This window comes from Suricata suricatta, chromosome 11 (assembly GCF_006229205.1).
Source record: "Suricata suricatta isolate VVHF042 chromosome 11, meerkat_22Aug2017_6uvM2_HiC, whole genome shotgun sequence".
NCBI classification, from domain to species: domain Eukaryota; kingdom Metazoa; phylum Chordata; class Mammalia; order Carnivora; family Herpestidae; genus Suricata; species Suricata suricatta.
This window is the reverse complement of record NC_043710.1, coordinates 57,775,667-57,800,544: the sequence shown is the minus strand read 5'-3', so window position 1 is coordinate 57,800,544 and position 24,878 is coordinate 57,775,667. Positions and strand designations below refer to the sequence as shown.

Sequence of the window (24,878 nt, the reverse complement as noted above, 5' to 3'; positions counted from 1 at the left end):
CCAATTTGACAATTCACTGATGCTCTGATGCTCAGATTCTCTGACTCACGGCTGATGAGCTGTGCTAATTGTACAGGAAGTGACATGAGGCTTATGGTCCTCTTTTCCACCTTCTCCCCAGGGGAATCCCATCTTTTTTTTTTTTTCTTTCATGCTGAAAGGAGGCTTTAATGATGTGCAAAGCATGTTCCGTCTGCTCCTCTGGGTTAGCTGAAAGGCTGTGGGTGAGGCTGACGAGGCAGGAATCTATCCAGGATAGGGAAGGGGGCTAAGATTGCAGCTAGCTCTGGGCCAGGCAGGGGCGAGGACAGAGCCCCAGCCCGAAGCCTTCTTTTCTCCCTGCCTCCCCGCTCCTACAGTCTCTGGGTCACAGAGCACCCAGCACTTCACAGGCTTTGGGGTGCCAAGGCCTGCTGAGTAAAGTTGACCTTGGCACTGGGAGCTAACACACTTTATATGCACCAAGTGTTAGCTCTTGCAGTGTGGGTGGGGGTATCATCTTCACTTTACAGAATTGGAACATGAGGCTCAGAGAACCAAAATTGCTTGTCCAAGGTCACAAACCAAGCTAAGACAGTGGCGGGGTTAGGACAGAACTTGGGTCTGTCAACCAAAGCCTGTGGCTTTGCCCCACCAAAGTGAAAGTCTCACTTTGGTTTCTGCTGGCCAGGCCCTGCCTGGCTTGGAGGACACAGAAATGATATATTTATGGAGAAGGAGCTGAGGCTCAGAGACATGGAGGCCACACAGGTGGAGACAAGCAGTGGTGAACTTTTTGTTTTTCTCCAACAGGGGGAGTGGGTGTGGCTGAAGAGGTTTGAAGTGGGCACCGCCCCTGAGTTGCGGCCCGGCTGCCTCAGCCTCCTGAGAAAGGTAGGGCAGTGGAGGGTGTGTGTGGGGAGGTGCTGTCAGGAGACCCCTACTGTACGGAGTGGTCCCCACTCAACGTGGAAGCTTCTAGCCTCAGAAAGGAGTCCTTTCTATCATCACAGTTGCTGCCCCATGGCCCACACTCAACCACAGTTATGCACTCATCTTCACCCACAAGCGTTCCTAGGGTCGCATCACCACTTCAACATGACCGTCATCACGACCACCAGGGGCACAGTCCCTTCCATCAGTATCATCAACACCCTTGAAGGACTTCATCCCGTACCCTCCATCCCTCCAGCCATCCACCCACTTAGACACTGTGTTTTGAGCACCACCTCTGCACCAGGCCATGTCCTGGGTTTGAGAGTACAGCTGTGGAGAAGACGGACAGGGTTCCTTCCCTCAGGGAGCTTCCAGTCACTTGTCATCACTAACCACATAAGCCTCTTCACCCCTGAGTTTGTCCCTATCCTGAGAGGCACCGTGGGCTGGAGCACAGAGCACAGGATTGGAATGAGGAAGGTCCCAGGTAGAATTCTGCCTCTGTGAAACGCTTAGCCATCCTGCAAAATGGAGCTAATGAAATCCACCCTCCGGGGAATTAGGAAGATTGGAGAGAACCTCTGAAATAACCTAGAACTGTCTCTGGCCATCAGTGTGCCTTTGGTAAATAGTGAATTTTATTATTATTATTCCCCATATGGCCACCATCTGAAATCAAGTTTGGAAAGATTAAGTGGGTGGAGGTTAGGTTAGGCATTTCCTAGTGGGCATCTGGCAACCAGAATGGATAGATGGGTTTTTTAAAAATGTTTATTTATTTATCTTGAGAGAGATAGGGGAGGGGCAGAGAGAGGAGAGGGAATCCCTAGCAGACTCTGCACTGTCAGCACAAGCCAGATGTGGGAATTGATCTCGAAAACTGTGAGATCATGACCTGAGCTGAAAACAAGAGTCGGACGCTTAACCGACTGAGCCACCCAGGTGCCCCCTGAATAGATGTTTCTTAAAAGCAAAGATCCTATATGTGGTCAACTAAGTTTGGAATTGCTTGGGTTAGCCATAGGGCTTCTCAGAACCTTTAATATGTTCTGGTTATCTATGACTATGTAACAACTCCCCCAAAAATGTAGTGGCTTAAAGTAACAATCATTTATATAGTATCTTATAATTGTGAGGGTGGGAAATTTGGGTAGGGCTCAGGTCAGCAATTCTTTGGTTCTACTTTGGTTGGGGGTCACTCAATGGAGCTCAGCTTGTAAATGGGCCATCAGAAGTTGGCAAACTATGGCCTGCAGTCCAAATCAGGTCCACTGCCTGTTTTTATTAGAAAAAGTGTTACTGGGACTCATGCTCATTTGTTTACATTTTGTCTATGTCGAATTTCACCCTCTGATGGCAGAGGTAAGTATTGTGACAGAGACTATATGGCCTGCAAAGCCTAAAATATTTACTATTTGGACTTTTACAGAAAAGTTTGTTGATCCCCAGAGGGCCTAAAATGGCTTTATTTACATGCTTGGTTATTACGGGCTTTGCTAGACCTGTCTTTCCACTCTGTGTAGACTCGGGGCCTCTTCACATGGTCTCTCCAGGGTGGTGACTGGGTAGAAGGACTTCCTACAGCTATTCAGGATTCCAACAGAGAGGGCTCCAAGAGACAGGAAAAAGAAGCTGCCAGTGTCCTAAGACCCAGACCCAGGATGCATAAGGCCACTTCCACCATGTTCTTTTGGTCACAGTCATCACAGAACTCACTCATATTCAAGGGCAAAGGGTAGAGGTCCCACCTCTTGATGTCGGGAATGTCAAAGGATTAAGGCCCTTCTCAATTCACCACATATACTGATCTGATGGTGAATCTCCAAGGGAGAGAGTATTCAGATCTCTCCCACTTAGTTGACCCCTGAACCATTTTTGTGAGCTACACCAAACAAGGGCTCTGTCTTTCCTGCTTGGACAACTGCTAGCATCACTAGTTAGGTTTGAGCTCTCTGACCTGCAAGGCAGCCATGACAGAGGCTATTTTGGCTCCGGTCTCTTCTGCTCTTCTTTCTCTCCTCATCAGTCCCTGAGTCTTAGGGGAGAAGATTACAGTTTTCAGGTCCATGATGCCACTTAGGTTAGGAAATAAGTCTAGATCCCTATACTGTGGAGTTCGCTACAGCTTATTCACTTATTCATCCAGGATGCCTCCACTCACTTGTTCACCCACTCATCCATCCATCCATGCATCCATCCATTCACCCATCTATTCATACATCCATCCATCCATCTATCATCCATCCATCCATCATCCACTCATCCATCCATCCAACCATCCATCCATCATCCATCGATCTATCCATCATCATCCATCATCCATCTATCTACCTATCATCCATCGATCGATCGATCCATCCATCCATCCATCCATCCACCCACCCAACATTTCTGTGCCTCTTTGTGCTATTCCCTTTGCTGGGTGCTAAATACTGGAGGCCCAGATGTGGATTGTACCCGATCCAGCCTTTGATGAGCCCCTGGGGGCTGCTAAGATGCCCATTGCCCCAACAGATGCGGGAGATGCGGCATGAGAATGTTGCTGCCTGCATAGGCTTCTTTGTGGCCCCTGGGGTCAGTGCTCTAGTGCTGGAGCACTGTTCCCGGGGCAGCCTGGAGGACCTGCTAAGGAATGAAGCTCTGCGGCTCGACTGGACCTTCAAAGCCTCTCTGCTGCTGGATTTGATCCGTGTGAGAACCCTTCCTGGGCCTGGAGCTATGGGGGCGATAGGGAGGGCAGGGAGACAAGAGATACTCAGATTTCCAAGACCTGGTCTCTTTCTACTTTGTCTAAGAAAATTCTGAACAGTATGGGAGAAGATGAGAGGAGACAGGAAGGGGTCTGTGGGATTCTGAGAGGACCAGGGGTCCCTTTTATTCATCACATAATGGACTACAGTTGTGTCCTCTCCAGGGCATGCGGTATCTACACCATCGACATTTCCCTCACGGACGCCTCAAGTCCCGAAACTGTGTGGTGGATGGACGCTTTGTTCTCAAGGTCACCGACCATGGTTATGCAGAGCTCCTGGACGCTCAGCGGGCTCCTCACCCCCAGCCAGCCCCAGAAGGTCAGCTCAGGGATAGGCAGGGGCTGCTTGTGGGTTCTGAGGCTTCTGCTTAATTTGAATGCTTGTGAGGGTGGGGGGACAGGGGAGATGTCCAATCCTTCAGCACTTCCTGTGGTGTGACCTTGAGCTGCCTCAGGCCTCTTACCTCTGAACAGAAGTACCTGCATCCTCCTGGAGCTATAGGCAGAGGGCGATGACACCACATATGTGAAGTACCTGCCCATCTTGGCCCAGTTTGGTGGTCAGTGGGTGAGGACGGTCTGGCCTTGCCTTGTGACTGCAGAGCTGCTGTGGACAGCTCCAGAGCTGCTGCGGAGGCCTGGGGCGCCCGGACGGGGCACCTTCAAAGCAGATGTCTTCAGCATCGGCATTGTCCTGCAGGAGGTGCTGACTCGAGGCCCGCCCTACTGCTCCTCAGGACTCTCTGCAGAAGGTACAGCACCCTTGTCCTCCTTCCTTGGCCATTCGCTGGCTGGAGTCCCCCTGTAGTTGGGGAGCTCTGTGGCCATCGGGAAATCCAGGCCGGGAAATAACCACACAGACACACTTGCCTAGTTTGGCCATGAGAATTGGGTTTCTGTGGCAGCCTTCAGCAGCTCTGCCAAAATGACAACTGACCAGCTCCAGGGCTAAAGACATTGATTTCTGGGTGAAAACCTCAACCCTGTCTGCCTCTTCTAGGGTCACTGCCATGTCTGCAGATGCTCATGCTCTAGCACCCCCCTTGCTTAGCATAGACTTTGTGTCCATATAGACCCCAGTTTTTCCCAGCTGTATCACTTAACTTATCCTCTGATCTTACACAAATCACTTACCCTCTCTGAGCCTTAGTTTTCTCACCTTTAGAATGGGAATGAGATAAAAATGGGCCAGACATTTGGCCCATGTCTAATGTGGCCATGTCTGCTCAGTATTCAGGGGCTTGTTTCTCTGCCCAGGTGGGATTCCTTCAAGAGTGTCCTTGTCCTTATACTTTAGGTGTGCAGGATGGTCACTCACTCCTTCCCCATCATCACCTGGTCTTAGATGTTTTCTTTTCTGACCCTGGTGCCAGGGCCAACTTCAGAAACATTTCCTCCACTTCTGTGTCAGGGTTTCCCCGACCCTGGACTGTCCTTCTAGCTGTCCCTCTCCTGTCTGTGTCCAGTCCCAGGGACCTGTCCCACAGACACCCCGGCATCTCAGCCCACAGTGCAGGGCAGTGACAGAGCTGGGCCCCACACCCCCTCCCACCCCCAAAAGAAAATCATTAACTCACGGGAGGCCTGGCTTGCTTCCTTTCTCCACCAAAGCACTGCTCAGTGAATAATGAGCATTCCAAGCCCCAAATTTATGAGGTGGAGGAGTGGGAAGGAGGGGGACCTTTGTCAGGCCATTTGTTCAACATCCTCCGTGGCCAGGCCCGCCACGTCTACCCACTGGGAGAGAGAAGAACAGCCAGATGGGGTCCGCAAACCATGCTGCCAGTGCAAGGCCCTTTGGGCCTGGGGTCTGTGAGGCTTTAGGTGCAGGGATCAGGCCTGGAACCTGACGGTCACCATTGGATTGGGCTGTCAGTCCAGGGCCTGCCACATCTGGGTGTGTTGTCCCTGGTGGTCCCAGGGAATAAAACGCTAAGAGCATAGGTACTTGGGGACACCAACCTAAGCCCAGCTCTGCACCCATTCACTTCATAACTTTGAGTAAATCTCTTTTAGGCTCTGAGCCTCAGTTTCCTTATCTGTAAAATGGAGACCCTGTTGCCTGCCTCCTAGACTGTGAGGAGTCAGTGAAATTCTTTAGACAAAGTGCCTGACACATGGTGGGCACTATTTGTCTGGATGGTTTTAGGGATGTGCTAATGGGGGACCCCATGTTCTCTCCTGACTTCCCAATTTGGAAGCAAACCCTCCTTGATCTTAGAAGTAACATCTTGTCAAGATCCTATGTGTATGTGTGTGTGTGGCGGGGGGGGGGGCAATGGCACCTTCCAGAGCTCTGTCATATGCATTTTTCCACTGGACAGCCCCACAAGATGGTAAGTGCACTCATTAAAGATAGTTGAGCGCAGCTCAGGGAGGGGAAGGGACTTCTCAGTGGGAAGCATGGACCTGGGATCTGGGCAAGCTCAGTGTTCTTGCCCTAAAATCTGGAGTCATCGATGAGCGGGGAGTGTAGGTGCCTTCCTCAGCCACGGACATGGCCGGTCCATCGCGGTGATGCATGGTTGTGGACAGGGGGCCGGGCAGGGGGAGGGACCATGAGACCCGGGCTGGCCTGGCATGGGACAGTGGGTTTCAGCACGTTCACATATGAGAACTCTGTTTTAATGTCAAAAATGTTTGGAGCCTCACATGTGATTTGATTTTTAATATCCAAAGACAGAGACAATACCCAAAGACAGAATCTGCTCTGAAATCAGCAACACTTTGAAATGGATTTGTATTTTATTCATCACAACCCCATCTGAATACTTTTGAAAAAGAGTTGTATGTGTGTGTGTGTGATGTATTATTGATTCCATCTGCACACACTCCTTTGTAAGCACACACAGTTTTCCAGACCCTTTCCTCAGAGGCTAACGCCTGCAGGCTGGAAGCCCCTGGGCAAAGAAAATCATGTAAGCCTGGAGGAGATTGGGCTCAGTTCTGCAGTTTGCTTTTTACCAGCCCTGTAGCTCTGGGTGACCTCCTTCACTCCCAGGAGCTTCAGTTTCCCTATCTGTAAAATGGGATGGGGATTCATGCACTATCACCCGACAAGCGGGGGCAACAAAGAATGTGGAGGGGATTGAAATCCAGAAGGAAGCTTCTCCTCATTGGCACCAAGGGGGCTCCCACCTCCTCGACCAAGAGAGGAGGATCCCAGCCCTCCTCGGGGAGTCACCTGTAGCCCTAGGAGGTCTGTTCTTTTTTTCTTTTTTTAATTTTTTTATGTTTATTTATTTTTGAGAGAGAGAAAGAGAGAACACAAGTGGGGAAGGGGCAGAGAGAGAGGGAGACAGAATCCGAAGCAGGCTCTAGGTTCCGAGACATCAGCACAGAGCCCGATGCGGGGCTTGAACTCACAAACTGTGAGATTATGACCTAAGCTAAAGTCGGACACTTAACCAACTAAGCCACCCAGGTTCCCTAAGAGGTCTGTTATATTTTCATGTTCTATTTCATTGTTATATGTGAGGAAATAGGCTCAGAGAAGTGCTATAACTTAGAATGTAAGTGGGTGATACAGAAGTCCCTTCCTGATCTGCTGAAAGTCTGTGCTTGGTACACAGCTCCACTTCTTCCCAGTGCCCTTGTGAATCTCTGAGCTCCCCCATGGCCCCCAACGGCTTCCTGAAATGGCTTTTCCTGGCCAGTGGTCAGATGGGGAAACTGAGGCACTGACTGATGGCAAGTGGCAGAGCCAGAACTAGAACGCCGATCTTTCAGACTTCGACTTGGTCTGATGGTCTTTATCACAGAGAGTGGGGATAGGAAGATCATGGCAGGAGCTGTCTTGGGAAAATAATGATAATGATGATGATAATGAAAGCAGACAATCTTGTTTCACACATGGGGAGTTGGCACCGGAAAGTCTCCAGGTGGCAGGGCTGGTGGCAAGAGCCACAGCATCAGGGGTTCAAGCACATTGGTGGACATTGCTGGCAAGGGGCAGCAGTTGGGTGTGGGGGTTGGGGGAGCTCACTAGGGACCAGGTGCCTAAATCTATCATCTCTTCTCTCTGCACCCCTCTCAAGAAGGCAGTGTATTAAGCTCATTTCACAGATGGGAAGACTGAGGCTCAGAAAGGTCACTGTCTTGTCCACCATCTCCTAGAGAGGTGGAGGCAGATCCAGAATTCAAAATCCAGTCTTCAGCTCCTAGTGTGAGACCCCTTCCCACGCCATGCGCTGGGCGATCCCAGGTCCACTGGCCAGCATGCCCAGGGAGCCGAGGAGTACCCTCAAGGCCTGATCCCTGCACCCCCACAGGCCTACCCTGCCCTCCCTTTCAGGACCCCCGGCCAACCCCTTCCCACGAGCCCTCCTGGGCACCTCCAGTCTATCACCCACATGGTGTTTATTGCAGAAATCATCAGGAAAGTGACGTCGCCCCCTCCCCTGTGCCGGCCCCTGGTGTCTCCTGACCACGGGCCCCCCGAGTGTATCCAGCTGATGGAGCAGTGCTGGGAGGAGGCTCCCGAGGACAGACCCAGTCTAGACCAGATCTACACCCAGGTCAGTGCACCCCAGGCCAGTGCTCCCAAGAACTAGCTGATCAATTCACCTCATTTTGCCCAGTAGGAGCCAGACACTACCTATCGGGCCTAGAAACCTTATGTGGCAAGGGGGCAACGGGCCAGCACCATCACTCCTGGAGTGGGGGGCAGGGAGAGGCTGAGGTCCCCCTTCTGAGGAAAACGTTCTCAGATCCCTGGGTTCCGGGGATGTGTGTTGAGGGCCTTCCTAAGTGCCCAGGCCTATGCTGTGTTGTGCTTATTTCATTTAATCCTTATGTAGCTCTCCAAAAAAGCCCTATTATTATCTTGGCTTTATAGGAGAGAGACTGAGGCACAGACTGGTGAGGGACTCGGCCAAGGTAACTGAGGGGGTGAAAGTGGGGCTGGAATCCAAATTCAGGTTTGTCTGTCTGCAGAGCTGGTGCTGGAAATCTCGGCCTCATACTGCCTCCTGGCTCCAGAGCAAAGAGGTCATTTATGGCTGTGGAGGCAATCAGTGCAGGTTCTCCTTGTCCGTGAGTGGCGTTAGTGAGGGGCACGGCTGCACCCCCACCCCAGGCCTGTCTTGGGAACTGTAACAGGAGAGGTGAGGCAAGTCTGTGCGAGTTCGCAGGGCGGCGGTGGAGAGTGTGGGCCTGACTGAGCTGGCTAATGGCTCCCAGGGGACCAACCCATCAGGCCTGAGGTGACATCGTTGTGCCTCCCTTTTGCCCTCCACTCCCCAGCCACAGGAGAACGTTGCCAAGGAAAGGCTCAGCCAGCAAGTGGGGCGTCCAGACAGGTGATAAGAGAGCAGGAGCCAAGGAGACAGACAGGAGGGGCAGACAGGAGAAACGCACAGGTGTCTTCTGAGAATCCTTCCCACATCCCCTGACTTCCCAAATCCTCTTCCCACCTCAGCTCTGGCATCCGAAGTGGCGTTGCCATCCCACAGATGAGAAATCTGGATCTCAGAGTAAATGAGTGCTCAGTGGCCACCGTGGGGGTGGGTGGCAGAGCCAGGACCAGTACTCATTAAAACACAAGCTTGGAATCTATCCAGGGATCAGAGATTGCCATGGTCAGCGGTGGGCGAGTGTGAGGAAAGATCCTGCCCAAGGCTCTGGGGTGGAGAAGGCAGAGATGGGCATGTGATACCTTTGGCATGAAGGCAGGAACCACATCACACCGTGGGGATGCTAAAGGCCAGAATGCCTGCATTCACATCTACACTGCAGTTTACCTCCTTGACCTTGGGCACGTTGATTGCTCTGTTGAGCTTCAACCTCCTTAAAAGTTGCCTGGCGAGACTAATTCTGGCCTGACGTGCCACACTTGAGTAACCATCGGGTGAGATAGCCAAGTTAAAAAAAAAAATGGTAGTTCTCCAAGGAAGAGAGAGTGAGGCACTAGAGAAAGAACACTGACCTGGAAATCAAAAGGTTTGGGTCTATGTTCATTTAACATTGTTCTGGGAGCAGCAGCTAATGCAATTAGATAAGAAAATTAATACTGGAAAGGAGGAAGAAATTAATTGCTATTTGCAGATCCTATGATTCTGTTCCTGGGCAACTGGGGGAAACCATGGAAAACATTCCAGTTTTTAAAATAATTCAGTGCAATAGCTGATGATAAAATTAAGCATGAAAGATCTCAGTTTGAAACTCAGTTCCACCATTATGAAGTCCTCAACAAATTATTTCACCTCTCAGATCCTTTGTTTTTTCATTTAAGGAGGACCTTCCTTGCAGAGGTGAGCTTCTGGTCAGCATCATGTCCTTGGTGTCTCAAGGTCAGCAGCTGCCATGCCCACCCTGACTGGCCTTTCAACTTGTGTCTCTGCTTTTTATTGGGCAATAGAAAATAGGTGCACATGAGGGACTGTGGCCACTCCCCACCTTACAGATGTTCAGTTGAGCTAAGTGGTATTAATGGAGGTTGAATATCCACACCTACACACACGCACACGCACACACGCTAAGCTTCTGGGTTTAGACAGGAATGGACTTCTTCACTTTGACCATCATTAGTTTGCTTCTCCCTCTGACTGCACTTTGGGAATGTGCAGACCAGACTGGGGAAGGTTCTAGTAAATCTCCTTAGGGAATGCACTGCCTTATTTCCTTTAAGTTTTTCATTAAAGATACAGTTTAGGACCACATAGGAATGTCCTCATATGAAGACCTAAGACAGGACTTCTCTCTGCTCAGCAACCAGCAGTAAATTGTGTTTCCTTGGAGCAACCAATTTAATGCTCCACTGTCTCATGGACTTTGTGGGTTGTATAATCTAGATTTCCCTCTTTGCTTTGTTTCTAGGAAGCTTGTATTCAAAATTGTGGCCACATTCTAGCATGCACTTTGCTAGACCAAAATAGCAGGCTTTTTCTTTCCTTTGGTCCCAGTGTCCTTACATATTTATTGTTTTATTTTATAAAAGTTTTTTGAACAAGGAGAGAACTAGAGAGGTATAAATTGTATATATAAATAATCTACATATATCCTTTCCATCTACCTGTCTATTCCTCCATCCATTTGTCCTTCTATCCATCATATCCACCCATCTGTCTATCTATCTATCATCCATCCATCCATCCATCCATCCATCCATCCATCCATCCATCTATTCATCCATCCATTCATCCATCCATCTCCATCCACGTCAGAAATAGCAATGTGCCCAATCCCAGCTTAGACCTCAAGAGGCTTCTGTCTTCTTTTTCAGAACCCCGCCACAGCATGTGAATGATACCAACCAGCCTACTTAGGGTTGATAGACCATGTGGGCCAGAGCTATTGCTATTTCTGTCTATCATCTATCATCTATGTATCCGTCCATCCATCCACCTTTAAGAAGAACAAGGAATGTCTATTTAACAGTGTTGTTGGAGAACCAGAGCAGTAGGGTTAATGTTTGGTAATGGTAAACTATGCTGGCCATGGGCTCTTTTGTAAAGTCATCTCCCTGCGGGCCTGCCTCATATAGAACGAACTCACTTTTCCTCCCAGCTGTCTGTGCTTTCCATGGTCAGAGCCACCATCTCTTATCTATTACACATCCGCTCCCCACCAATGGAGCTCCTCCAGACACAGACTATGTCTGCTTCATTCTCGTGGCCCAGATTTCCAACCCGAGAGCAAGTGTGCTGACCTTCATGGATGAACTGGGATTTTTTTTTTCCCATTTTCAGTTCAAAAGCATCAATCAAGGCAAAAAGACCAGTGTTGCTGACTCTATGCTGTGGATGCTGGAGAAGTATTCCCAGAACCTGGAGGACCTGATCCAGGAGCGGACTGAGGAACTGGAGCTGGAGAGGCAGAAGACGGAGAGGCTGCTCTCTCAGATGCTCCCTCCGTGAGTGGCCCCTTAGGACTTGATTATGTCTCTAGCCTCAGTGGCTCGGAGCATGGGACCTGGGATATAGTGGGTGCTCAGTAAGTCTGGGTTCCATGAATTCATTTAATTTAGTCATTGTTTATTCATCTAACATAGTTTCACAGAGCCCTTATATGTGTTAGCCCTTAACTGTGCTGGGCTGTTAAGTATTAATTCTGCTACCTCGCTTCCTTGGGAGTAAGGAGAGGGCACAGTGTTCCCCATTTGACTTCAGAGGAAGTGATGTCCAGAGAGGGACAGGTATGTGCTGGAGGGCAGCCAGTGTATAAGCAAGCCTGACCCAGGTCCCCCTGATGCTTAACCCAGGAATTTCCTCCCACAATCCCTCCCTCCAAACTATGAAAAGGGGGTCTTCCTGCCTTGTGACTCTGGTCCTTCCCATCCTTCAGGTCTGTGGCTGGAGCTCTGAAAATGGGGGCAACTGTGGAGCCAGAGTACTTTGACCAGGTTACCATATACTTCAGTGACATTGTGGGTTTCACCATCATTTCAGCCCTGAGCGAGCCCATTGAGGTGGTAGGCTTGCTCAATGACCTCTACACACTGTTCGATGCTATTCTGGGCAGCCATGACGTGTATAAGGTGAGAACACCAGGAAGCTGGCATTCCAGCTTTCCTTCCTTTACTGCTGTGTTTGTGCCATATATTTACTTTTATTCATTTACCTGTGTGGCTTTGTCAGTTAGCTATTGCTGTGTAATAAATAACACCAAAACTGAGTAATGTAAAATGATAAGCATTTATTATTGCTCACAAACCTATAGGTCCACTGGAAAGCTCTCTGGATTCAGCTGGACCACTCATGCATCTGTGGTCAGTTGTGGGTGACAGGAAGTTCTGTTGATCTTGGCTGGGCTGTCTCACATGTCTGGAACCTTGACTGGGACAGCTCTGGCCCACATGGCCCATCAACCCTAAGTAGGCTGGTTGGTATCACTCACATGTTGTGGCGGGGTTCTGAGAAAGAAGACAGAAGCCTCTTGAGGTCTAAGCTGGGATTGGGCACTTTGCTATTTCTGACGTATTCTATTGGTCAAAACAAGTCAAAAGCCAACCCACAGGCACCTGGCTGGCTCAGTCAGTAGAGCATGCAACTTCTCTTTCTTGGGCTCTTGAGTTTGAGCCCCACATTGGGCATTAAAGTTTACTTGGAAAGGGGCTGACCCGGATTCAAGAGGTGGGAAAATTGACTCCACCCATGCTGGGCAGGGGCCAACAGATGAATCGCCTCCTGGGTCTGCCCTCAGGGAGCGCTCACTGCGGTAGATAAAAGAAGACAGCCCACAGTAAAAGCAATGGTCAGGGCAGGCAGGGGAGACTGAGAGGACCCTCAATCCAGCTAGGGATAGAAGTGTGGAGTAAAAATCAAGAAAGGCTTCCTGGAGGAGGTGCTGTTTTCCTACTGCTGTCCAGTGTGGGGGTGGCTGCTCCAGGCAAGCCATGGAGGACTATGTGCCAAGGCCTGAGCCTTGAGAGGATGGGCCTGAGGAGCGCTGAATGGGTTGTAATGGCTGGACGTGAAGTGGGCTGGTGGTGGAGCGGGTGGCGGCTGAGGGACCCTGGAGAGGGGAGCAGGGGCAGAGCTGTCAAGACCTTCCACTGTCTAGTCCCTGTGCATCTCTCAACCCTGGGTTTCAGTCCCAGCTTAGCCACCAGCTTCTGTGTAGCTTTGGGCTAATGGCTTCCCCTCTCTGGACTTGTTTCCTCATCTATAAAGCAGGAATGTTGACCCCAGCCTTAGGGGTTTGCAGATGGTTAGGGTGGATCCTAACCCCCTTGAAGAAGTGCTGTGTACCTCTGGACCTGCTGTGAGGACCCCACCCCAAACCCGTCCCTTGTTCCGGTCCAGTTGCTAGAGGCCTTGGGTCACTTTAGACACAGTGGGGAAGGTCAGGGGGAACTCCCCAGAAACTGCCACACTCAGACTCCAATGGCCTTAGCCTCCTTTCGTAACTCACCAGTCCCCTTCCAGCCACAGCCCTCCAGGGAGGCAGGGACAGGGGAGGGCCAGGCCCTGGGGCAGAAGCCAGGGTGGTCAGGATGCCTGGGCAGAGGGAACAAACTCTTGGAGCTGCCAGGCAGTCTGCTGATAGCATTACATACAGTATCCCAACAACAATAGTTGCCAGGACTTATTGAGTACTTACTGTATACTGGACGCTAGTCTAAGTGCTTTATGTCTACAAATCCACGTAATCATCATTGCAATCTGTGATTACTGGTACTCCTAATGTATATATGAGGAAATGAGTGATTAAGGAACTTATCTAATTACCTATTTCCAGTGGGATGAGATTTGAACTTGGACATTCTGGTCCCAAGGCCTCTTTTCTGGGGGGACTCATCATCCCCAAGAGTTGGACACCCTCAGGATAAACCAAAGGTTCGTAGTGGCCCAAAAGACCCTCTAGGAGCTGGTCCCATCCACCTCTTCACCTGTATCTCTGGCCACCCCACCCCTGCAGACCCCTGTATTCTTCACACATGCTCTGCAGTCGGGGCTACTGGGCCTTTGCACACACGGCTGCCTCCTCTTTGGACACTGGTCACCCTCCCCTTCACCTGGCTCCCTCATACTCATCCTTCTGGCCTCAGGTTAGCCTCCTTCCCTTCCCAGACATGGTGAGGAGCTCCCATGTGGTGCTCTCCTAACCCCCCCTGGATAGCACAGCCACACCGTATGGTCCTAACCCAAACCCTCTGTCCCAGTGCCTGGCAATGTCCACTACATGGCAGGTCCTCCAGAAATATATATTGACTGAGTGAAGAGCTCACTGAGGCCGGGAGGAAAGAGACTTGCCCAAGGTCACCCATCTGGTGGCAGAGCCAGGACAAGAACGGGCGATGTCTCCCACCATTGCCTGGCTCTGTCCACTACACCCCACTGCCACCACTGAGCCTCAGAGACCTGTGCCGCTGCCATTGCAAGATCCCACTTCCCTCCTGCTCCCCAGGAGCCTATACTCCTGCCTCAGCACCTCGTTCTGAGATCTTGTCTCTCATGCTGGCTGAGTTTCCCTCTGGCTTCCAGAGCCACCCTGGCCCTGTGGGGCCCAGGAAAGATTCCTCGTCTCATCTTGCTGAGCCCCGCAGCTTTGATGTGCCCTGAGTCACCCCTGGCCTTGTCTCTTCCTCTCCTGCTAATCTTTTCTCACACATGTGTCCCTCCCAGCTCTGAATCATACTTTCTGATCTGCTCTGAACTCTGGCCAAGCGGTCTACATCTTTCTGGCACAACGAAATGAAATAAAACAAGGCCCGCACACCCCTCCAGATGTGGAGAAACAGGCGGCCTGCTCCTGACGATGTGTGAGCACGTCTCTCATCACTCACGCCCTCCGCCTCGGTTTCCCCCTCGTCCCCAGCAGGATCTGGTTACTGCTCTTTAATCCAGTCTGGGGTGGGAGGCAGCCAGGCAGTCGTTTCCTGGTTCTGCAGGGGTTTGTGATTCCCTCCCAGCATGCACTGAATGAGTACTGTATGCAGAGCCCATGTGGGCTACAGGGGTGGAGGGGACTTAACCTAGCCACTCCGCCCCAGCGGGAGAGACTGGCCTTAGCCATACTGCCAAGCGGCCCTGGGCGAATCACTGTACCTCTCTGCATTTCTAGCACCCATTTGTAAAACAGAGGTGAGGGTGCCTATGACTTAGCTCGTTGTACAGAGTGAGCGACGTGAGAGAAAGGGCTAGGGTTCATTCGCTCACCAACACCGTGACAACCACCGCCATGTGGGGGTGCTGAGGCATCCCCCTGAAAACCCAGAACGGGGCAGAGGTCGGGGGTGGGTCCCAGCGTTAGTGAAGCATCTGCAGAGGACTGGCCCAGCCTAGGGACTGTCACAGGGTGTTTCATTTACCCCTTGCGATGGCCCTCGGAGGAATGGACCATTAGCCCTTCAGATACAACACAGGTTCAGAGAGGTAAGTGACTGGCCCAACGTCACACAGCAAGTCAGTGGTGGAGTTGGAATTCATATCCGTGTTTGCAGTGTGGAAACTCTTGCCCTCACTTCTCTGGCCATGTTCTCCCATCCACAAAAGGCTCACACCTGTGGAGAGCCTTGCTTGTGGCCGAGTGCCCACTATGACAGGAGTCTTTGATCATCTTCAGGTGTCTGAGCTTCCTAGAGAGTGGGGCCTGTGCCTGGTCATCTTCTTGTCACTGGAGTTGGAGGGGTGATTATTAATGACACCGAAGTCTCCCAGCGCAGGTAGCAGGCAGGTGGAGGGCCAGAGGTCCATTTAACAGCTTAGAGAAACCACCAGGGGCTCCTCCTCCCCAGTCTGGACCTTGGGTCACCCGACTGAGGCAGCGCCGGGTCTCCAAAGCAGGTGTCCTATCCCTGAATTTGAGCTGTGCACTTGGCCGCTGGAAGTGGGGCCAGCGAGCTGTCATTCTCCAGGGCTGCCTCTGGGAGGCAAGACTGACCGACACATGTACGCTGACCATGGGCAGGACAGATGCAGAGAAAAAAAACCCACACAGCAGGTACTATCCCCAAAAGAGAGAGAAAGGACCCATGATGTGTGTTAGCAAGAGGCAGCACAGCACCCAGTCTCTGGGGGCTGGACTGATCTCGTTCAAATCTGCACTGTGTGATATTGGCAAGTGACTTAATTCTCTGGCCCGGTGTCCACCTGCAGAATGGCAATGGCAATGGTACACAACTTACAGAATTCTTGTGAAGGTCTAATGAATTGATATTTGTAAAGGATTTGGGACGGTGCCTGGCATATGATAACTGCTACACAAGTATTTAAGCACTTAGTTCTCTTAATCTTGCCAGTCAGATGATGGGTTCTTCCTTGTGTGGGGAAGAAGTGGGTGGGCAGAGGGAAGGCCAGCCCTCGCTCATGCTCATATTTTTCCCTCCTTGGGCGTGGGGTGGGACGTCTTTCTCCTTTGTGAAAATGTACACAGTGGGGCGTAGCCATGTGCCCGACCCCTGCCACGTTCACCGCCAGCCCACAAGTGCTGGGTGGACCAGGGCAGGTGATGGGGAGGCAGATGGGGCTCACGGCCCCGAGGAGGGAAACATCTGGTGACCAGGAGGATTTTATGGACTCGATGAAGTGTGAGCTGCGCTGATGGAGGGCTTGGATCTCAACAAATAGGGACTGAGAAAGAGCATTTCAGGCAGAGGGACCGGACCTTCGAGGAAGCTCTGTGTGTCTCTGCAGACAGCAGAAAGGTTCCTGTTGGTGGCAGCATGGGAAAGTAGGAGTGACCGTTAGCAATCCATCAGGAAATTCTGCAGATCATGGGAGTCCCTGACTGCCAGGCCACAGGGAGCAAATTTAAGTATCCAAACAGAATGTGGCAGGATTCGGGCAGATCACTTCCTGGTGTTGGGGTAGAGATTATCTGTCAGGGCGAGAGAGAGGTTTGTGGAACATAGAGAGTGAGGCACAGTCTACAGCAAATGTTGTGTAAGAGACATATTGAGTTGCAGTGCCCCCTATGGGCAGGGGGGAGTTATTGTTATTATTATTATTATTATTATTATTATTATTATTACTATTACCTACCAGGTGCTGAGGGAGAGCAGATGTTGAGAGCAGACCAGGACCTGCTTTCCGGGTCTGAGAGGTGCCAGCCTTGCCAGTTTTGGGAGAGGTATTGCAGGAGCTGGGCTCTTCATCCTGGAGAGGGGAAGACTTGGAGGGTAGAGTCACCACCTTCACCTTGGCTGTGGCAGGGAGGAGGGCCACAGCACACATCTGTATCCTCAGTAGCTGGAACAGAGCCTTTGGAAGAAAGAAAGTGGTTAGGAGCAGTTTGTGGCTAGAGTCCAGGAGATAGAGTTGAAAGCAGTAGGTGAAAGGCAGGTTTCAGTTCAACTCAACTTTTGAAATTCAGAGTTATCTAGAGGAAAAAGCAGCCACCTCTAGAAGGGGACCTTCCCTATCAAGAGATGTAGGCAGGCGAGGCCAGCCACTGAAGAGGCACCAGGGTGGCCTTTAAAGCCCTTCTGAGACTGTGGGATTCTTTTATCTCCAAAACCATCAGCCAAGGAAATGATGGATGATGATAGTGATGATGGTGTTGATGGTGATGATGACAATGATGGTGATGATGACAATGATGGTGATGATGACGATGATGGTGATGATGGTGATGATGATGGTGATGGAAGTCTCCATCCATTAAGCATCTATGATGAGCCGAGTTCTCTCTTAAAATTTTTTTGGAGGGGTAATATACAGTATAATATCAGTTTCTGGTGTAGACATTAGTGATTCAACACTTCCATACAACACCCGATGCTCATGACAAGTGCCTTCCTTAATTCCCATCACCTATTTCAGCCATCCCCTTGTCCACCTCCCCTCTGGTAACCAGACCCTAATTCTTTCAACACTTTATTTTCAATATGCATTCCACCGAAGAGGAAAGTTTGCACAAGTGAAGTGGTCTGCCCAAAGTAAATGGCAGAGACAGGGATTGAACCCGCAGCTATTATATGATTCTGAAACCTACATTTTTTTTCTAGTACACCTTAGAAGGCATAGTAGGTATACTTATTTGCCAACTCCCTGGGGTGTATATACATCCAATATACACATGCTTCTCTCCAGATGAAGTCTTGATCTGCCGCTGTGGCATCGTGCAGACGGGACACACAGGTCTGCTGCCAAGGGGCTCATGGCCTGGGGCCAGAGAGGACTGGAAAAGCATGGTCAACTGCATTGGGACCAAGGCGATTTGAAGTGTGCAGATCTAAGTGCTGCTAGAGCACCTGGCTGGGAGGCCTGGTAGAGATGACACTGTGGGCCAGAGACGCGAGGGGTGGGTCAGGGCTCCCCAGAAGGGCCTTGTGTGTGCTGGGACGGTCCAGAGAGGGTGTGTTCTTGCCCTGGAGTGTGAAGGCTGTGACTTCTAGGTGGAGACCATCGGGGACGCCTACATGGTGGCCTCAGGGCTACCCCGTCGTAACGGGAGCCGGCATGCAGCAGAGATCGCCAACCTGGCCCTGGACATCCTCAGCTCCGTGAGAGACTTCCGGATGAGGCACGCGCCCGAAGTGCCCATCTACATCCGGGCTGGCCTGCACTCAGGTACGACCTGGGTGCTGTGGGGGCGACAGGCCAAGTTGATCACCCAACCCTGCCAGGGGCATTGGCTGGGGCAACTCCAACGATGTGCTTCCAGATTTCTGAGATCCTAAAACTCGAGGATAGAAAATTGCACATGTCTTTTTTTCTTCTATTATTTGAAGGTCCTAAGATGTTATAAGTTAAAGAGTCTGTGATGCTCAGTTTCACACACACACACACACACACACACACACACACACACACATTTTGTCTCAACATCTGTCAACATTATTTTGAGTCCACATTGAGGAGCTGATAGTCTGATGGAAGAGGCAGGACAGAGACCTTCTGTGGTTCTGCAAACAACTAAATGTTTGCTGGGATGTGTCTAGGAGAAACCTCGAGGTCACGAATACATCCTTCTCAGGTCCCCACCCCTTCCCCCTCCATGGTTTCACCTGCAGGATAAAGTCCAAATTCTTGCCTGCCCCACTCCCTACCCTCCCAGGCCCTTGGCATTCCCTCCAACACCATCTCCCACCACCTGGCACTTGCTGCTCCATCCAGAATTAGCTGCTTGCTGCTTCCCTCAGACATATGTGCTCTCTGCCTCGGTGCCTTGGCACCTGCTGTGCCCTGCCACTCATTCTCTCATCCTTCAAGAGACAGCTCATGCACTGTCTCTTCCAGGAAGTCCTCATTGCTGGATCAGACCCTCCCTTTCTGGGCCGGCACCACTCTGGTGCTTCCATCGGACAGCACTCATCACAGTTTACACATCTCCCTCTGGCAGGCTGGGAGCTTCCTAAGAGCAAAAACTGGCTCTGATTTATCTGTGTGCCCTCCCCTCCCGCCCCCGGCACAGAGACTGGCACCGATATCCTCTCTTCTCTGGATATAATTGGAGACTCCACATAGCCTCATCTTCACCCCCAGCTGGAGCCCAGGGTGTGTTGACAGCAGAGGGGGTGGGGAAGGGCAAACTGTCATGGGAACCTCTCAAGTGTGTCACTGGGCACATTTGAGTTTCAGGGCCCTGTGTGGCAGGGGTTGTTGGTCTCACTATGCCCCGGTACTGCCTCTTTGGAGATACTGTGAACACCGCATCCCGGATGGAGTCCACAGGACTGCGTGAGTGACTTCTATTTCTATCTTGTCTGGTGAGGGCTCTCAGGGACTCCTGCAGCCTGGCTGTCTGAAAGGGTGCTCAGTAACCAAATCACTCCCTGGTGGCAGTGTACCTTAGCTGTCAACGAAACAACTACAAGGCCATCATGTGTGTCGCTGGGGCTTGTACCTTTCCATGGGGCTTTGGTGATGACCCCCTGAGAGAATTAGTAGAGAGAAAACAATGGCTTGGGGGGCAGGACACCAAGGCTAGCCCTGTCTGCCACTGGCTTGCTTAGTGTCCTTGAGCAAAACATTCTTCCTCTAGGCCCAGGTCTCCACATCTTTATAACGAGGAGCCCCTCTCGATGTTTTAATGCCATGTTAGGCCCTTGCTGGCCTCGGAGGCCACACTGATGGCTTGGTTAGAGCTGCTGTAAAATCCGAGGTCCTGGGACATCTGCTTCTGGCTGCATAAGGTGTACGCTCCCTGATGTCGTTTGGTACACATCCTGCATGACTCAACGTGGTGGCCCTCCTGGGGACTCCTGCTCTTAAAAGAAAAATAACTGCTTGTCTCTCTGACTCAGCCTTCACTGACTTCCCTATAGCTAAAAATTACATCCCTAGAGGTTCTGACTTATCCTGAGTTCCTCTTAACACTCAATCTATGGAATTTGCTTTTGCTCGGGACCTCTGGTCTACCAGAGGGACAGGAAGGTTAGGTGAAGGGTGCCGGATTGACTGGGTGGATTACTGGCTGGAACTGGGGGCTGTATAGGCCTTAATGATATTCCCGAACCCTAGGCAGGCTGCCACCAGGCAGTGGCTAGATTACTACCTTTCTTGCCAGCATACAGGATTCACGTCAGCAGAAGCACAGTCCAGACACTGCTCAGCCTGGAGGAAGGCTATAGAATTGACATCCGAGGCCAGACTGAGCTAAAGGTGAGGGGACTTGCTCTCCTAGAATTGATGGAAAATCCAGTTTTTTCCGCAACAGCAGAGATTCTCGCTCATCTGATAAGAGAAGGAAATGCCTGCCTGTAGTCGAGGATGGAGCTGATCACCTTTACGTGTCTTAACCACTCCCCAAATTCTAAAAAATAAAAATTTCTTCCTGGGAACCACTCCCTCTTCGACTCCTCATCAGAAGAAGGGCCAGGATGGAGAAGCTACTTCTCCCGATGACCTACAGGGGTGGCAGGCTGGTGCTCAACGTCAACAGTTACTGCCACAGCAGTCATGGAAGAAGGACAGATTTCCCCATTTAATAGCTAAGGAAATTAAATTAGAAAAGCAAAGTGATTTGTCCGAAGTCACAGCTAGAATCCCAGATCTGATGGCTCTAAAGCCTGTCTGTGCCTTCTCCATAACATTATCAGGTTCCTACACATCCCTCAGAACCCTAGGTCACATGTCACCAACCAGGGAAGCTTACCCTGACCCAGGAGCACCCCTCTTCCCCTCCCCCAGCAGTAACCACTGTGCCTTCTCTGGGCTCCCACCTGTCCGCCGCCACCCTCTGCTGCTGCAGGTGTGATACCGGGCTATACCTGCCCATGAGCATCTCCACATTCTTTTTCTAAAGGCTAACATTTGATAAAGGCAATGATTCAGTATTCCCATGGGTGACTGTTCTTCCTACCCCACTTCCTCTCATTCCTTCATTCCTCAAGTGCAGTCAGGCCCGGTGGTAAGACTGGAGAAGCCTAGGCATGTAAAGGCCCAGGACTAGGACCGGGCCCTGGCTGTTGGGCGCTCCACGGAACTCACTTCCTTACACTGGGAGATGTCAGAGCAGGAGGGTGCAGCTCAGAGACAAACAGCAACTTGTCCATGGTCACACAGCCTGTGGGGCCTGACCTATGTGGCATCCTTGGCTCTGGAGGCTGAGGTTATGGGAGAGTGAGCCGGAAATCAGTCTTGTTTGGGGGAGTGGGCACCAGATGTCCTGAAGAACAGGAGATTCTATTGGCAGAGGGAAAGTAAGTCAGCCAACGTCACACAGCTAACAAGGGACAGAGCCAGGATTGGACCCAAATCTGGCTCCAGGCCCCAGGTTGCTCTGCACAAAGCTGTTTGCACCTGCGCCCTCTCCTCTGGCCTTGCTCTCTGCCTGAGGCGTGCTCAGTCCCCTCTCCTCTCTCCTCCAGGGCAAGGGCATAGAGGAGACCTACTGGCTGGTGGGGAAGGCAGGCTTCCCCAGGCCCCTCCCCACGCCGCTGAACATCAAACCCGGGTGAGTAAGAGGCATTGCCTGCAAAGCTCAGCCTCTTTGGTTTGAAATTTGATATTTATTTTTCTGATTATAAGAGTATTGCCTTCCCAACGTGGAAAACTTGGAAAATACAGAATTCTTTAACGGTTAAGTAGTTAACCTCTTTCCAGTCCTGAGAGACGGCGGCTGCTAGCCTGTTGCCGATGCGTTTGTGGTGGATGAAGTCATGCCGCCGGGATCATTTCGCCTTCTGATCTGTGCTCCGCGTATGGTTCAGAGCACGTTATAAACACACTCGAAGGGGCAGCATCGAGATGGCAACACGGGGCTGTGCTATGGTCAGGTCGGCCTTTCCCTTGGTGCTGGGCACAGCTGTCTCCCCATTCTGAGCCTTGATACAGAGTTACTGGGCATTTGTTCTCAATTCAGACTATTTCTGCAGCCGAGGAATCTATATATCAAAGGACACTCACACCTTAGGGGCCAAGTGAGTAAGATCCTCAGAGAGCTTGTTGCCTGCCTGGCAGTTTGGCCCTTCCCTTTGTCCTCTGTCCTCTGTGGCCCTGTGTCCTTCCCCAAGCACCATGGGGGTGGGGTGGTAAGGAAAGCAGTAGTCCTTTAACTGCACTTTAACTTCCATTCAAGCACCAGAGGGTCCACAGGGGGCCGAGGGCAGGGCGTGTGTGTGCTACCAATGGCTGGAAATGACAGTTTCCTAGAAATGGAAGGTCCTGGGGACAAGTGTGGAAACGGAGCCCCACTGGGGTTCCTCAGCACCGGCGTGTTGGAGCTTCCTGCCCAGGGTTTTCCATCCCCAGAAGTTCCGACTGGCTCCTCTCACCTCCTCCGGGATGGCCCCCCACCCAAGGCTGCCCGCCTCCCATTGGTCAAAGACAAGACATGGCGGGACATACACAGAGTGGGGGCCCGCGCTGCAGGACAGGGGAGGGGGTGGGTAGGCACACACTGGGTCCTGGCCAGCGTACAGGACACACAGGTGCACCCTTTTTATAGGACACTCAGCTCCTGGGTGCAGAAGCAGCTTCCACTCACAGAAAGATCTCCACGCAGCCCAGTCTTTGTGGTATGGACCAGGGTATGGCCTGGGTCCTTCCCATGTGTCATAGCTCCCTGGCTCGCCCTTCCCCGGGGAACAGATGTGGTCCTTTGTGACCTTTTCTCACCCATCAGGGTCCGCTGCTCCTGCCTGCGTCTCTCTCTCCTCAAAGAGCAAGCCTCCTCTGCCTCACAGCCTTCCAGATGCCCCCCATTCCCACCCCCGCAGGGAGCGGCACTTCTCAGAAGGCCCGTCTGCTGATGCTGTCCTCACTTCCTCACCCACCACTCCCTGCCCAGTCCCCGCCGTCTGACTTCCACCCCCACGCGCCCAGAAGAGTCTGTGAAGGCCACCGGCAACCTCCATCCATGGCACTAGACTCGTGGGCAGTTTTAGTTCTCAAGCCCGCTGCTCGACAGCATTTCCCCTTTGCCCTCCCTCTCCTGGGAAATAGGCCCCGGGCCTCCCTGGCTCCCCTGATGTGCTCCTTCCTCTCCAGCTCCCCCTCCTCAGGTTCCTCGCCAGCCAGCCTGCTCTGGACTTTGAAATGCAGGGGTTCCCTTCCCATCCAGATGCTGATGACATCCATCCTGGGCCTCGGCCCACCTCCCCTCCAAGCTCCAGGCTGTACAGCTCTTGCAGTCCCTCAGCAGATCCTTCTGGAGCCCCACCTGGCAGCCTGACCCTCCTCCAGCTCTCTCATGGTGGGTGGCCTTGCCATCATCAGAAAGGTGGAAGACACTTCCCAGCAGCTCTGCCTCCATCACGGCTCCACCTGCGGGCTTCACTTTGGCACCTCTCTCCTGGCCCGCGGCAGGGGCTGCCCGCCAGCCCCCATCCGCCATGCCCCTCCGGCCCCCACCTGGCAGCCAGAGGGAGCTCCTAAGTCGAACACCAACATGATCAATAGGGAAGTCCCCTGTTTACCACCCTCTAGGTCTTCCTACTGCTCTGAGCTCAGGCCCGAACTCTTTCATGCTACCCTGAAGGCCCACTTCTTTGGGCCTGCCCTTGCCCCTGGCCTTGGCTCGCTGGCCGCCTTTCACTGCACACCATCTGCTCAGGGCCTCCTTGCCATTGCCTTAAAGCACCCTGAGTGCTTTCTAACCTCAGGGCCTTTGCTCTTGCTAGGCCTGTACCTGAAATGGCCTGGCTGGTCCCTTCCTGTCCTTCAGGCCTCAGCTCTGATCACACATGCTAAAGAAAGCCCTGCTGCCACCTCCTTCCCACCTCCCGGTGCTGCATCCCCATAGCACTTGCTGCTTCCTGACACTTCTTTGCATTTATGGAACTTTCCCCTACTCACCCAAGCCTTGGGAGATCTGGCCGTCTGATGCACCCATGGGTCTCCCAGTGCCAGGAGCCCGGGAAGGTGAGCCCTCAGGTTCCCGCTGGCTCCTATCTGGGCCCTGGCCCACCCCATCGTGGGAGTGGAATGGTAGGTCTGGCAAACATCTATCATCCTGAGCTCCCTCAGCTAATGACTTTTCTACTCCCTGACGGAAACCTTAGAAAGTGCCAGAAACGTTTTCATCTTCTTTGAGATTAGTCCCTGTGAACTCCACCTGACTTGGAAGTCCTCTATTCAGGCAGGCAGGGGAGAATCGGCACCCACCTAGGCCCCCAGAATCAGACCCAGCACGTGGACACATGGGGTGTCTGCACACATGTGTGCACACCCACATTACACTTCCCTTACAGGCATACATGGAAACTCCCACCACATGCCCCTCTGCTTGTGCCTGGAGATGAGATCACAGACAGACCAACAGATACACAGATGTGAAATTCTCTCTTTCTCTCTCTCTCTCTCTCTCTCAAAATAAATAAATAAGGGGCGTCTTGGTGGCTCAGTTGGTTGAGCATCCGTGACTTCGGCTCAGGTCATGATCT

General features: G+C 51.8%; 1 protein-coding gene across 1 annotated transcript in view; it reads left to right on the top strand.

The window, feature by feature from the left end:
* The window catches only part of LOC115272610 (olfactory guanylyl cyclase GC-D-like), a 37,581-nt gene that overhangs the window by 11,161 nt on the left and 1,542 nt on the right, over positions 1-24,878 (top strand). Inside the window, exons 8-18 of the mRNA XM_029915637.1 lie at positions 793-873; positions 3,430-3,606; positions 3,830-3,986; positions 4,270-4,419; positions 8,036-8,184; positions 11,356-11,519; positions 11,951-12,143; positions 18,447-18,621; positions 19,633-19,731; positions 20,561-20,655; positions 21,864-21,949. Of these exons, the coding sequence (XP_029771497.1) occupies positions 793-873; positions 3,430-3,606; positions 3,830-3,986; positions 4,270-4,419; positions 8,036-8,184; positions 11,356-11,519; positions 11,951-12,143; positions 18,447-18,621; positions 19,633-19,731; positions 20,561-20,655; positions 21,864-21,949 (1,526 nt within the window). The remainder of the gene's footprint in view (positions 1-792; positions 874-3,429; positions 3,607-3,829; positions 3,987-4,269; positions 4,420-8,035; positions 8,185-11,355; positions 11,520-11,950; positions 12,144-18,446; positions 18,622-19,632; positions 19,732-20,560; positions 20,656-21,863; positions 21,950-24,878) is intronic.